General features: G+C 47.2%; 1 protein-coding gene across 2 annotated transcripts in view; it reads right to left on the bottom strand.

Moving 5' to 3' along the window:
- Nucleotides 1-14,763, bottom strand: part of Foxo3 (forkhead box O3) — a 114,872-nt gene that overhangs the window by 5,643 nt on the left and 94,466 nt on the right. For both annotated transcript variants that reach the window (XM_005377848.2, XM_013510798.1), the window contains one exon: nucleotides 12,695-14,130. In XM_005377848.2, the coding sequence (XP_005377905.1) occupies nucleotides 12,730-14,130 (1,401 nt within the window). In that variant the 3' untranslated portion in view covers nucleotides 12,695-12,729. The remainder of the gene's footprint in view (nucleotides 1-12,694; nucleotides 14,131-14,763) is intronic.

The raw sequence follows: 14,763 nt of genomic DNA, 5'->3' as shown, positions 1-14,763 counted from the left end.
CCAAGAACTCAAGATTTTCTCACCAAAGGGACCGCAGAATGAAAAATACATCAATGACCTCACACACACACACACACACACACACACACACACGATGTGTTACATACGTCTCTTGCCCTTCTAGAGGAGACACAGTACCTTGTGGCTCAGTCTCATCCATGATCCTGTCCTTGCTGACAATCTTACCTTTTGCTACTGACATCTGCCAAGACAGCAGGAAACAGTACATAGAAGATCACAGATCTATGGGCCTATTTCCCTTTGCTACAGCTCTGAAGAGAAGTGAGGGTTTTTTTGGAGGCAGGGAGAATCAAGCAGGGAAAACAAATAACCCTCTTGCCATCAGTATTTTTGTGTTTAGTTTCCATGACTGGACTTTTTGGGGTACTCTTTGCTTTATAAGTTGACTAAACAGTATTATCTTGGACCATAAAATCATGGCTTATTAATTTCAGAGGGATAAAAAGCTCAAAAAAATCCCAGGTCTGTCTGTGAGAATGCGGCCTGCCAGAGCTGGTGCTATTGTAAGTGTTTCACCAGGCCCTGAAACGTTATTGGGCGGGGGATCCCAGACACAGTACCGAGAAGGGAATTCTTTTTTCCTCCACAATAACACTTAATAAGTCACAACCTAACATCACTATGCAATCAGTCATTGGGGGATTTTGGTCCCCAAGTCCCAGTCCTGACTTTCGGTAAGTATCAAGGGAGAAGTAGCAAGGTATTACCTAATCCGGACAACCTCCCTGGTTCCCTTTGGTGTTAATTATTGTGCCACAGAAACCAGCGCAGAGTGGGAAAGTGACACACTTCATTCCCCCAAGTACAGCGGTAGCTGCGGCTGGTCCGGCGCAGCAGGGACAGAGATGGAGGGCACCGAGGCACGCTGACATGGCATCGTTTCAGGCAGGACAGACATCAGCCCTAAAATCTGGGGTGGGGGGCCACTTGGGGCAGCCTGACAGCATCAACAACCCTGGGCCGAACACTCATTCCCTCAGCAAAAGGCCCAGAATCATCTGGGAGCATCACCATTAAGGAGCCACACTAAAATCACTCTTTCCCTTTCTGCGAATGAAACGGGGCCACCTGTGATGCTACGCCCTGCAGCTTCCGCCAGGTCTCAGGCAATGCCCTCCTAGGTAGGCTGCACAGGAAGCCACCTCCCTGCCCACGGGAGGAGCCGGGGAGACAGGTCTAGGTACAGAGGCAGTTCCTACACAGGGCACATTTAATAGAGAAATTCTAACTCCCCACAACTGAAAGGGCCTAGTGTGTGTGTGTGTGTGTGTGTGTGTGTGTGTGTGTGTGTGTTAGAAGGAAAACAGATGTAAAATACTACAAAAACATGGGGAAAAAACTCCAATACATGTTGAATACAATTCCAACCCTCTTTGTAAGAAGAGCACCAGGACCACCACTCACAGTGAAGACCAAGGTAATAAAAACAATTCTATGGAAAGCAGCAACTCATCTACCTTGGCCTTCTGAAGGTTCCTCTGCAGCTCCCAGTCTGCACGTTTACCTGACTCAGTCAGAGACTAAGAGAGTGGCGTGCGTGTTCAGTGATGAAACCAGCTACAGAGCTGGAAATTAGCTGATACTTAGCTTGGGTATGAGAATGGGTTTTTAAGGGAGCTCATGTCATTCTCACATGACTCAAGTATGACTCTTTTGCTAACTATGAAGTTTGTGTGTGTGTGTGTGTGTGTGTGTGGATACCCTCCTAGTCTAAAAAAAGTTAAGCAAAAATCTTTGGAAAGAAAAGCAGACAGCTAAGAGAATTACAGCTGTTACTCCAGTTACTAGGCAATACAGCAATTAACAATAAATATGGAAATGTCCCTGTCTCATCAGTGACTTTCATTAGAATGTCCCCCTGCCCTCTCCCTGCTCAATAAGTAAGTTCAAAATCAGGCTGTTTATGGAAGAAGAATGAAATGGAGAGACCAAATGAATGATGAGACCCACTCTAAAAATATCCATGGATGCTGTCATGCAGTCGCCGGTGAGAGTCCATCCCTCTGGAACACTGGCATCTGCAGGGAAGACAAGCTTCTGCCTAATTATCACCATTAAGTCACATGATGTTCTAAGGAAGGGAAACACCTCCAAAAACACACCAAACATAACCCCAACCAACTTCGAAATGGAACATTACTGTCTCCCTTGCTGTCCCCCTACAACTTAAGTCCACTGTGAAAAACGTGCATTTGTCAGCTGGGTCTTTATCTCAGCAGAGAAGGAATAGGACCCCACTACTAAACACGATGTGGAAGGAAGGAAGAGATACTAGAATGAAACCCTCCCACCCACATGTCCATACGTTATCAGTCCTGTTCCAAGTTAGAATTACATGTGTTTGACGGAAAGTCTGCCTGAAAAATCGAAATTAAAGTGAAACGCCATTTTCTTTACTCTTTAAAAATAAGGACAATTTCAGTAAAACTTGCAACTCCTGGAGCTAGCTGGGGGCTAAATATGGAGCATTCAGGACAGAGAAGGAGCAGATCCCTCAGTCTGATGGGGCAGCCTCCTGCGGGGCCCGGAGACCAGGCGTGCGTTTTGGAGCCTGCACGTTTTCAGTCCACTACAGACACAGCACACACATTTGCCTGCCTGCCTGACACCACCTCTGCTTCACTCCCAGGAGGCCCAACGGGACAGCAACCCGTCATGAGCCACCATCCTTGAGAGCGGATGTCGCCTTGAAGAATGACTTTTTTCCAGGTATTGGGTTAGGCAGCCACATTTTAGTTTGAAACCCCAACTTGGTAGCAGTTCCCATGGTGTAGCTCCACCGCAGGCAGCTGCACGGCTCCAGGGAACAGCTAACACTCTGGCCTGGTCATCTCGCACCAGTTTTTAGGCTGGAACAGGTGATGAAGAGGAGTCAGTGGCATTCATGAAAAACCAGCTGGGTGGTCAGTGATGCTAAGGGCCTGCCTGGCTGATGCAAACCTACCCCCAGCCTGCAAGAGGGGCAAACCCAGGACCTGCAGCTCTATAGAAATCCATTCTGGTAAATGCTGTCAACTTGCCATTTGAGGCACTAAATAGTTTATGAGGGAAAGAGAACAGGTAGCGATGTTTCAGCCAGCCTGAAGGCCAGGTTTGTATTCAGTTGACAAACCTCTGCAAAGGCAAGTGAAATTTCCAGGAAACCTGGCTGCCTGGCTCTGGTACTTTCTAACAGGCAAGTAAACGCTTAATGTAGAAGGTGAGGCTGTAATAGGGAAGCTACAATGAGAGGCTTTTAGTGCAAAGGCGACGCTCAGAATGACATACAAAGGCCCTCAATTATACCACATTACTTAAAAAAATTCTTTTTAGAAGCTTAGCCTGGGTAAAAAGCACAGCCTGACCTGGGGAACTATGCTGCCTCCCAAGAATGTCTGGGCCTTTTCAGGGCAGCAGAGAAAGCCTGCCTGGGAGGCCAGTGAGAGTCCCCTCAAGAGCCTCCATCTCCAGCGCACTGCAGTGCCTGGGCCTAGTGTGCACGGCCCTTCCGGCCACCCAGGCTTTATGCTTCGCTGACAAAACAGGACAGGAAGGGACCCTCACAACTCTTCGCGGCACAGCCCCAGGGAGCTATGGAGAGATGCTGGCTTTCTTGCTGCTTAAACTCTAGGGATCACAGATGGCTACAGTGAGTCCAACACGAATAGCCTTTACACAGGGGCAGGAATTACATCAACCAACGTTCCTCATGGACTCAGAGAGACTGACACGGCAGAAATATAATGCGTGTGGATTTGCTACTGACAGTAAAGTTGCAGAGATTCCACATTTCCTTAGGATTGTCAAAATTTTTTCAAACTACATCGAATCTACAACGTTTGGGATTCTATAGTATCTCAAAGAACCATTTTTAAGGCAAAAAGTCTACGGGTCATTTGGATGCTCTCTAGTTAATTATCCTTAATTATAACATAAAACAAACTGGGAACTTTATCTGGGAAAGACCTGTGGGATCACCGTCCTCATGCACACTGAGTGGCGCTCTGCCTCTAAGGTGTAACCCCATGTTCCACTCTGTATGCCCAGTACTACTGAGAAGAAACCCTCTGTGCACCGGGTGGGCTGGGCTCAGTGACCCTCTGCCTACACTGCTCTTCTCCCTACCCATCTGACTCAGCCCATCCAGAAAGTTCCTCCAGTCCCACCCATCTAGGCTGCCCTGGCTGAGCTCCTGTATCTCTCACCGGGCACTTAGTCATTCTGTGCCCACAATGGCTACTTCCTCATTGACTTTTGACTCCCAATATGTTAAACTCCTTGAAAGCAGAGCAACATCTTCAAATCGACTCACTTATGGGACACCAGCTATTTCAAGAGTGCTGTCTTAGACATGGTATTTGCCTCAAGCTGCAGGCATTTCAGTGAGGGTAACAAAATTTTCTTGATAGTCCAAGTAGCCTGGAAAGTGCCAAGTATAAAATAGGTGCACACTAAATATCACCTGAGTCAGTGAATAAGGCATCCTCTGGCAGAGGCTGATCTTCTCTGTTCATCGAAATATTTAGTATCCTCTCACTGATATTGTTTCTATGACCTATGTACATGCCAAGTGTGCCCGTGGGACAGAATCTAGGATTTGAAATGCTTTTCTGGAGGAAAAGATGGTTTCTAATTAAGTTTCTAAAATTCCATTTTGTAGAAGATGGAACCAATACAATATTCAACCAATTCTCTAATGAAGAATTCTCCTTTTCTCTTTTCTGCATATTCCAGTACATACACTATTTCACCACTGGCCCCCAAATTAACAGTCTTTACTGTAGGTCTCCAGTTGTTGCTATTAAAGTGACAAAAGCAAAGTGTAGCCCAGGAAGAAATCTTTAGCACCACAGCCATGACCTGAATATCACACTGTTTACCTCCGGGTATGGCACAGTCCTGAACGTACCAGGGTGTGGGGGGTTAAGGTGGAGGGTGAATGATGGCAGCGTGCAGACTGGGATGCCCTACATCTCCCAGCGTGGGTGGAAGTGTAGGTGCAACCACCAGTCCATCAAGTCCAGCTACTAAGTACAGGACAATGGGGGTCCTCTTCTCCTCCTTTAGATATACAGGCTTTTGGGAGAGAATTTAATTTTTCCAAGTACTGAAAACACACAGTCAGCCCTTGGAGCTCCATAAATAGTTCAAACCATTCATCCATCTGTAATTAACCAAGATGTGCAGCTGATAGATGGTGGCCAAGAAGTAACCATCACACTGGGGCAACAGAAGAAGGGAATCAAGAACACTCTGAAAGGAGTAACTTGCAGGCTTCACAACCAAGAGCACACGACCATCCTGGGTCAGCAGTCGGGGCAGTGTGCCGATTCCAGGAGCGAGCTGCACTGAGGCGGCCCAGGTGGCCATCTGGCTGCTACCTGTACAGGCGCTGCAGGGGTGAGCATCGCAGTTCCCACCAGTCTGACCCAGCTCAGCCCAGGGCAGCCTGAGCAGAAGTAGATGGGGGCTTGCAGGGAGAGCTCTAGCTTGAGGGATCAAGCCGACAGGCAGCAGAAGGCCCACCTTCAACCACGCCAACAGTTTCCTGCATATTTACAACTATGTTGGGCTGTGTGGCTTTCCTGATCATTTCTGAGCACACAAATGACTGCTGGACATGCCAATGAATTATAGTGGCATGTATATGATTGGAGGCCAAGTGGAAATTAATTTAGAATTTTGGCCTCTAACTCTTCGCCTTGTGTTCCTGGCCACTAATTTCCCCTGAGGGTTCAAATCAAACACATAGATATGAATACTAAAAAAAAAATCATATAGCTTGGACTTCTTTCATCAGAGCAAAAGGAGGACAGGGAAAGGGAAGTGAGGAGAGGACCCACCAACATGCAAACCTTCAATCAAACCAAGACAGTCAATTAAAAGTTCATTTTTCAAAAAACACTGGTATCGCCCTCTGAAACTTCATGACTACGTGATTCTCATCTTTAATAAATGAATGTCATGAACCTTTTTTTGTTTTTAGCAAAAAGGAGGTTGTTTAAAAAATAGAAAATAGAAATACACTTCTATTTCTGGGAGAGACAAAAGCAGACCCAGTATCTACCTGCAGGCCGGGCCAGTCAGCCTTCAGGATGGAGCGCTTCAGTCCCGTTTGGCGCTGCTTTCTATGAGGAAGCACCTGGAGGACAGCAGCCTCATCTCTTGGGGTTCTCGCCTCACTGAGAGTTGCAAGAGATTTTACGGGGACAGTGAGTGTTTCCTGACCCCCTGATTGGGTCCTAAAAGGAAAGCACCAGCTTTTGAGAACTCCAAGGCCAGATCACTGCCAGCATCATGCCTGTATTGGACACTCCTCGGCTCCTGAGAAAGCCCTAGGAGGGTAGGCAGCAGCTCTTCATTTCTGAGTGGCCTGAGATGGCCTGGCAGGGGGAGAGCCAAGATTAGACATTATGGTTCCTTCCCAATAGTAAGGCAGCCACAGCAAAGAGGCAGGGCGAGGCTTTCCCCTCAGGGACTTGATGGCAGCCCCTGGAGACCAATGCGCTCCCTCAGGAGAGATGGGGCTAGACTGTCAGGCTGCTGGGCAGGTCTTTAGGGATGCTAATGGACACTCGGGTACTGCACACAGCCTCCTCACTCCATCCATGGCAGCAGAAGATTCCTGTGAAAGTGGAAAACACCCATCTCTCTAATGGGTGCTCAGACACTGGTAGGCAGGAGTTCTAGGGAGCATCAACTCCAGAGCACAGGTTTCAGCCAAGAGGCCAAGGCTATCCCTGTTTACTGAAAAGAAATCTGACTGCTTCTAATTTACTGAGGAGAGCAGTCTTTGTGCAACAGCAAAAGGCCAGGCTGGCTGCTTCCTATATTCTGTATTAATTTTGGAGACCATTCAAAGTCACAATAAATATTTTTTTAGAAGGTGGTAAAAAGCAGTCCACATTAGAGCTAGTCCTTGTAAGAGCCAGCATCGTAGAGGAGGTTTAAATTTTAACTCCATTTTACAGATGCGCAAACTGAGGCTCAGAAAAATGAGTGACTTGGCTCAATGACACATGGCCACAAAAATGGCAGCCTCCTACTACATATCTCACAGGTCCTCTGCCATAACACAGGACCTGTTTAACTCCAAGGGACTTGCGGGAAGGCTTTCTAACTCTGCAGCCCCCCTCAGCACCAGCCCCAGGGTCAGTGTTGGAGTGGACAGCCGGCTCACATCCAACCGCGAGGAACTGGCTCTAGACACCAAACACAAAGTACAGCAAAGGTCCTGCTGGGCTTTTAACGGAAACAGCTGTCTGGGTTCAGCCTCAACTCTGACCTACTGTGTGGCGCTCCTGAAGTGGCAGGGTCTGTGTTTTTAAGCCCCAAAGACAAGGGGGAAATACCGATGTGACAAAAGAATGGCACTTGTTAAAGCAGGGCTGTCCAACCGAGTCAGCACACTCGCCGGGTGGCCATGCCGCCTGGTCCTCTGCTCCAGAGGCAGGCTTTGCTTGCACGCGAAGCAGTCCTTACTCCAGGACAAATGGTCAGCACCACTGCCATCCATTCCCCCACCCAGCCACACATTCACTGAAGGGAAGATTCTGTTTGATTCCCTCGTCCTCTGTACCCAGGGACTCCAAGTTCAGTTCATGAATTCAGCTTTTCTAGAGCATTTTCACCGACACAGGGTCTAGTCCATCACTAGCAGCCAGCTACCCAGACAGAACACACACCAGAGCCGGGAACACTGCCTACATGAGAAAGGCAAATCAGGAGGAATGGGAGAAGGACGCCAGAGTCCTCTGAGCAATACTCCAGAGCAGCATTTCTTAACAGAGTTCCTTGGAACACTTGTGCTGTGGTTTCTTGAGAGAAAAAACATTTCTTCAGGGTATCAAATTCAGGAAACACTGTATGGCATATGCTGCCCTAAAGAGTTCACAAAGCCTATTAATTTTTAAGGCTTTAGGAAATCCTATTGGAAATAGACACAACTCAATTTTCCTTTAGCATTTCCCAAACTTATTCAATCATAGGATCCACATTTTACTTCATATTCATGAACAGCTTGAGGATAAGTACTTTGTGAAGCACTTAGAACTACTGACCTACAGAACCTCTCAATATCTGGAGCATCACTAATTCACAAAACAAATTTTTAACTCATTTAGTTTCTGAAACTTTAAATATCAAGACAATCTGGAGGAGAGTGTAAAGCAACACTTGATACCAAATGTAGCCATCAGCAAAACCAGGGAGAAGTGTGTGGCATCTCTGGCAAGGTACAGAATCCCCACCTAGGAATGAAATCCACCATGCATCTCCAGGTCAGGAAAGAGCAGCCGGCAAGCATCTTCCCCCCTGTCCGAGGCTATGGAGGCCTGCTGGCAGGTCAGCTCAGACAGGAAGGGGCTCCCAGCAAGCTCCTTTCTCCCATCTCCGTGCCGAAGGGCATGCCTGTGAGAAGCGGAGGCCACCTTGGGGAAGACACCACTGATAGAAAGTTACTTACAAGAAGCTGACTGCTGAGCACCATGAACATGCTAAAAAGAAGCACTTAACGAGAGCTTAAAGTCACCAGAATACTAAGTAGTAATATTGGTGACTTTTTTTTACATTTTGTTTCATGTAATCTGTGGCCAAAGGAGACCTCCCTCAAAGCCACTTACAAATGAACTTGCTTGAAGCGGGAGCCACAAGGGCTCTGACCCCATGCTTACCAGGCTGGCCAGAGGTGAGCACAGGTGACAGACAAAACCAACCAGCCTGGGAAGGGCAGAGGCAATGCCGGATGCCACTGCTTCCCAGGGAAGCCGGGGACTGTACTAGCCTCTGCAAGGAAAACCCTTTTCATGGCTGCGCCAATTTCCTTCACTGTCATCAATATTACAAAGATCCAGAGAGTCATCCTCTCCAGGAATGACAAGTCAGACTTCAGGCTTTGTGAAAAGTATGAATGAAGATCTCAGCAGACAGACTTCTTCACGCCAGCATCCTGTAACCAAAGGCTATATCACGGTTCAAGTAATAGTCTGTTCTTCATGCAGTACACAACAGGTTGATATTTACTATACACTGCCCTCCCTAAAATAGAAATATCTACTTCAAGAAAAGCATGACCTAGTCAGTATACCTCTATTTGGTTAAAATTAGTCCTATCCCTCAACATAAAATTTAAAGCCATGGTAGAGGCACAACATTCAAACATCAGTCAAACAGACAGCACAGACTTACCTCTTTGGGGAAGTAGCTGCACAGAAATTCTAAGTGGCTTCCATACTGGCATACCACTATTTCTTCATAGTTCTGTATCACCACATAGCCCCTCCCTAGGGCCATTTCATAGAGAGAATGTTGGCTTCAAGTTTAAAATTTCACATACTCTACACATTTAAAACTATGATTCGATCCTCTTTTGACAAATGAGAGAACTGATATTGTGAGAGATTTATGAATGACGTGGCCAGTGGCAGAAACAGGAAGAGAAGTATCCTTCCCTTCCTCATCTGGCTTCTCTCGATGGATGTTCCCCAAGTCTTATGATAAAGCAGTGTAATATGTTCATGATGGGACTGCACAGGCATGACTGTCCCCTTAGGCGCCCTGTACCACCTGAAGAGACTGTCTTATGCTGTCCAATGAGACATGTCATACATGTACCACTGATGGTTCAAACCAGTGCGGAAGTGTTAAACAGAAAACTGAATTCTACACTGCCCCCTATTAGGGTCCCCAAATGCCAGAATAAAGATCAATGAAAGAGCCTGTGAATTTAGGTATCTTTAATATCAAAACCAGAGTAAGACTGAAGCCATTATCCCTGTGGGGGGAGATGTATGTCAGACTCCAGAGGATCTACTGGAAGCTCAGGCTTGGCCACGTCTCTGCCACCAGTATGTGTGTGCACCCCAAGCTTCTGAGCACCGAAGGAAGACAGTACTCTGCACATGTCACTAAATGGCACTCAAGAAAGGCATGGCCATGTTCTTCTTCTAGGGACAGACTCACAGGTCAAAGGAGTTTACACATGGTCTAAAATAAACAACATGTGTGAAAATCCCAGCCCTCCAGAGAAGCATCTCACTCCATTTCTCCAGCAAGATGTCAACTGGTCAGAGCTGCTCTATGAACTTACAAGAAGATTCCCACTAGGGCCATCTGACCTTCTGTGATCACACACGGAAGCCAGCCCGAAGAAATACTAATAGAAAAGTGGCAATAATAAAAAAGAAAGTTGCTAAGAACACCTCTTGGGAAGCTGGGTTGCTTAATCCCGGAGAAGTTTTGTCTGAAATTCTGTCCTCACGCCTGTTTTCCTCATTTAAGATCACCTTCAATACAATGAAAGCCACAGGTTAAGTTTAAAAGCAGAAGACGAGTCTAGGAGTATGGATCAATGGTAGTGAGTCGGCCTAGCACGCACAAGGCCCACGAGTGCTCCTGCTTGCTGTGAGCAGCGATTCCTTCCAAAGCAAGATGGAAACCCTATACCCAGAAGCCAGATTCCCTCCTATCCCCTACCCCTGGCCAGGCTGTCCTTAGGATACTGTTTTTCTTGCTCTGTGGTCACACTGAGCTAGTTTATTTTCTGGAAAATTTGGTAACTTTTCATTTTAGCTGAAGGTAACACCTTCTCAAAATGTTCTGAGGAAAACATGACTGAATGATCCCAAGTTCCATTAGGGACAATAATGAAATATATTATCCCGAAAGCATTAATTTCTCATTATCAAAAAACCATAGCCATCAAAGAAAATTTTTAAACCTATGTATTTAAATTCCCTTAAAGGATTTTTGTATAATGTGTCATAAACACAGACAGTAAGAAATGTCTACTATTCAATTAAAAGTGAATGTACAACTGAAAAATCACAGAAAGTGATGGTACATTTTCTTCTGGACTCGTTCTTTCCAGTGAACTGGGAAGTGGCTTCCTTCTAACTACAGCCGGATTAAAACGTGAGTCCGTAGAACCTACAACTGCACTCCTCTTACAAGAAGACAAATTATTTATTTTTCCAAAAGTCAAATGCCTATATTTCTAAAGTCCAACCTCTAGCAGCCCAAGCTCTGGTACGGTACGAAGTGGCTGGCACAGAAGCACTGTCATCCTCTTCAGCTTCCATTACGTTCTTTCACCAGCTCAAGAGCTATTCAATGACGAGAACAGATGTGTGGGTTCCATTAGGGGCCTGCTTATGCCTGGCCAGCTGAGAGGCTTTGGCCTCACGAGGCTCTTGACATTCCCCTTTCTACAGCTGCCCACAGGCTCCAGTGAGCTCACCATAGGGGACCCTTGTAATTCCTTTGCTACGGCAGGGTTAAACAAGGCTGGGCTTTTATAGCTTTGAATTCCTTTTCTCTTCCACACAATTTAAAGAAAGGGATAAACAGCTTGGAGAACTGACTTTAAATGAAGAAGAAAAAACCAGGGAGCCGGGGCACAGAATAGAATCCTTAACATGGGGGTGTGGGGTGCAAACCTGTGGCAGAAGCCCCCAGGGCTTCCCTCCTCAAGAGTAACAGCTCCAGGGCAAGCCTGTCTATTATCTGCCACCTGGCTCTGTCCACAGCACATCCTCTTTTTCACGACCTTCAAAAAATGAGGAACAACTACTATGGTTCAAGCCAATTAAGCAACATGGCTTTGGGGTCCAGCCACGTGACCTTGGAAAACTACGTAAGCTCTCTGGGCTCTCTCCTGCTCCTTGGTCAATGCATTTCCCTAACTGCACTCTATGCATTTCAACCTGCTGCATTTTACAAAGCGTTGTCACGTGCTATCATCCGCTTAATTCTTGCAATAACTCTGCAACAGGACAACATACAAGAGAAACTGAGGCTCGGTGACAAGCTCATGAAGGCAGCCAGAAAGCAACAGACGTGGGGCTAAGCCCTCAACTCCTGATTCCAATCAAATGCTTTTCTTAACATACTACTTGCTCCCTCTGTTCACAATAGTCATCACCTTACAAATTCTGTCACCAGCCCCAACCCAGGTGACTCTGACATCATTTCACTCATAAGCTGAGGAACAAGGACATGCACATGTGTGTCCCTCATATAAAAACTTGTGTTTTTAATTCAGTTCTTTTGCTTTCTTAAATGCTTACATCATGAGTGCTAGCTAACAAAGATGCTTAGTAGTATGCTAACTAAAAAACATGAAGAACCAGACTTTGTGTCTGGTCAAAGTACTCATATATATGAGAGAGTCCAGAATCACACATTTTGCAATTAAATTGCAGTTACTGCAAATTGTTACTTTACTGGAAAAAAGATGAAACCACAACACCAGATCAACAAAGATGGTGTTGGATCCAAGTCCTTCTATGAAAGTGCTTCGGCTTGCATCCTTCACCCTGACACATGGCCTAAACTTCTCCTTCCACCCTTCACCTCTTACTCTCACCCTCCATCGTAGAGAGCAACTGTGTCATAGCTCAGCAAGGATGAGAGATACCAGGAAGAATGAGACCTCTGTGTGTGAGTGTGTGTATGCGCGCATGTGCTCCCGCACATGTGCATTCTTTTCACTGGTGGTAAAATCTCCGAGCTGTCAGCAAACTGTGGGGAAGTGTGCCTGGTACCCTATCTGGCTGCAGGTAACTCTGAGATGCACAGGCTGGGAGCCATGGTACTGCGCACTGCTGCTCCACAGTGCTCCACACGAAATTCAAAGCAAGCAGAAGAGAGGCTCCCCATCACCCCACCTTGTTATGCTGTAGTGCTGGGCACTGACCTGCTTTGCCCACTTCCCCTTTCCTCAGTGATCCTTCAGCCTGGTACCCAGCTCTGAGATGAGGCCTGCTTAGCACCTGTGAAGTTCCCCACGTTCAAACCAACTACGTTCTGTGTGGAGATGAGGGAGTCAAAGTTAAAATCCAACCCATCCGCATCCATGAGTTCACTTCGGATGATGGACTCCATGTCACATTCCAAGCTCCCATTGAACATGTCCAGGTCCAAGTCGCTGGGGAACTTCTCATGGCCCATGACGGGAAGGTTTGCACTAGCTGAGTACAAGGAAGAGCCTGAGAGAGAGTCCGAGAGGGTTTGCATAGACTGGCTGACAGGAGACTGCTGCTGGTGTTTGGCTGACCCGAGGCTGCTGGAGTCACTCAAGCCCATGTTGCTGACAGAATTCGACAAGGCACGGCTGCCACCTAGAGCGCCCTGGGTTTGGTGCTGGTGGTGGAGCAAGTTCTGATTGACCAAACTCCCCTGGTTAGGCTGGGCAGCAAAGGACATCATTGGGTCATTGCGAAGCATCACATTCCGGCGGGAGTTCTGGGCAGACACAGCGGTGCTGGCCTGGGACATCAAGGGGTCTGACTGGGTCATCATGACATCGCTGTGGCTGAGCGAGTCAGAAGTGAGCAGGTCTTGGAGTGTCTGGTTGCCATAGTGTGACATGGAAGAGAAGGTGGCTGGCTTGTTCTCTTGGATGGTCTGCATGGGAGACTGGCGCAAGGAGTTCAGGGACGAGGGTCCAAACACTGTGCTGTTAAAGGAGCTGGTTGGAGAGCCTAGGCCAGTCCCTTTTGTGGTGTATGGGAAGCTAGAGCTGCGCTGCATGAGCCCCCCAGTGGGTGAGGGCTGGGACGACTGCAGCGTGATATTATCCAACAGGTCATCCATGAGGTTGTCAGCCAGCCCATCATTCAGATTCATGGTGCCTGCCATGTCAGTCAGCCGCGGCAGCTCCACGGTGCATGGCTTGCTTACAGAGGGTGACAAGCTGGCTGAGCTGCTGTACAACATGGGGGAGAGTGGTGCGTCGTCGTCTTGGACGTCATCCAGCTCTGTGCTTGCCAGGATAGGTGACAGGCGGCCGCTCACTGTGCTGGCATTGGAATTGGTACGTGAACGGAAGTCTGTCCATGCATCTAGCTCGTCGCTGCTGCGGGAGGTGGGGCTGCCAGGCCACTTGGAGAGCTGGGAAGGACTGTCGTCCGCAGACTCTGGGGCAGTCTGCAAAGCTGCCTTCTTCTTGGCTGCTCGACCGCGGCTCTTGGTGTACTTGTTGCTGTTGTCCATGGAGACGGCCCGCCGTCGGGGGGCCTTGCCGCTCTTGCCCCCATCAGGATTGATGATCCACCACGAGCTCTTGCCAGTCCCCTCGTTCTGGACCCTCATGAATCGACTGTGCAGTGACAGGTTATGCCGGATAGAGTTCTGCAGAAAGAGAAGGGAAATTTCACCATGCGAGCCAGAATGGTCCAAATCCTCCTCCCCAATTTCTGAGGCAAAAAAATAATAAAAAAATAAACATTAGGAGCACCCCTGCTTGATTCAGAATAAAATGACAACATGTTTTTTTTTTTTCTTTTTTTTTTTTTTTTGAGACAGGGTCTTGCTATGCAGTTCAGGCTGGCCTTGAGTTCACTTTGTAGCCCAGGCTGGTCTCAAACTCGTAACGATCCTCCTGTCTCAGCCGCCTGAGTGCTAGCATAACAGGCGTGTACCACCATGCCCAGCTGACACATGTTATAATAGAAGGTGTTACGTCTAGGAGGTGGGAAGGTGGTTTCATATCCAGGAGATATTATGAACACAGAAGCTCAATAACATTGTTTTTTTCCAAATTCCTAAGTTTTATTGTCCTTTTTATAATTATATTTCGTACATTACAGTTCATATTTGTAGTTTACTACCCACTACTCCCCCCCTCCCCTTTGCAACAAACATCCCTGAGTCTCTGAGGGTAATTCATCACCTGGGTCCCTTCCTCCAACATCTATCTCTTCTTAACCACTTTGATGAAGACAGAAATAATACAGCTTTTATCTATTCTTTCTGTAACTCCAT

This window comes from Chinchilla lanigera, unplaced genomic scaffold, assembly GCF_000276665.1.
Source record: "Chinchilla lanigera isolate Chin_1 unplaced genomic scaffold, ChiLan1.0 scaffold00010, whole genome shotgun sequence".
Classification (NCBI taxonomy): domain Eukaryota; kingdom Metazoa; phylum Chordata; class Mammalia; order Rodentia; family Chinchillidae; genus Chinchilla; species Chinchilla lanigera.
Note: the sequence above shows the minus strand (reverse complement) of the source record. Positions and strands in the feature narration are given on the sequence as shown.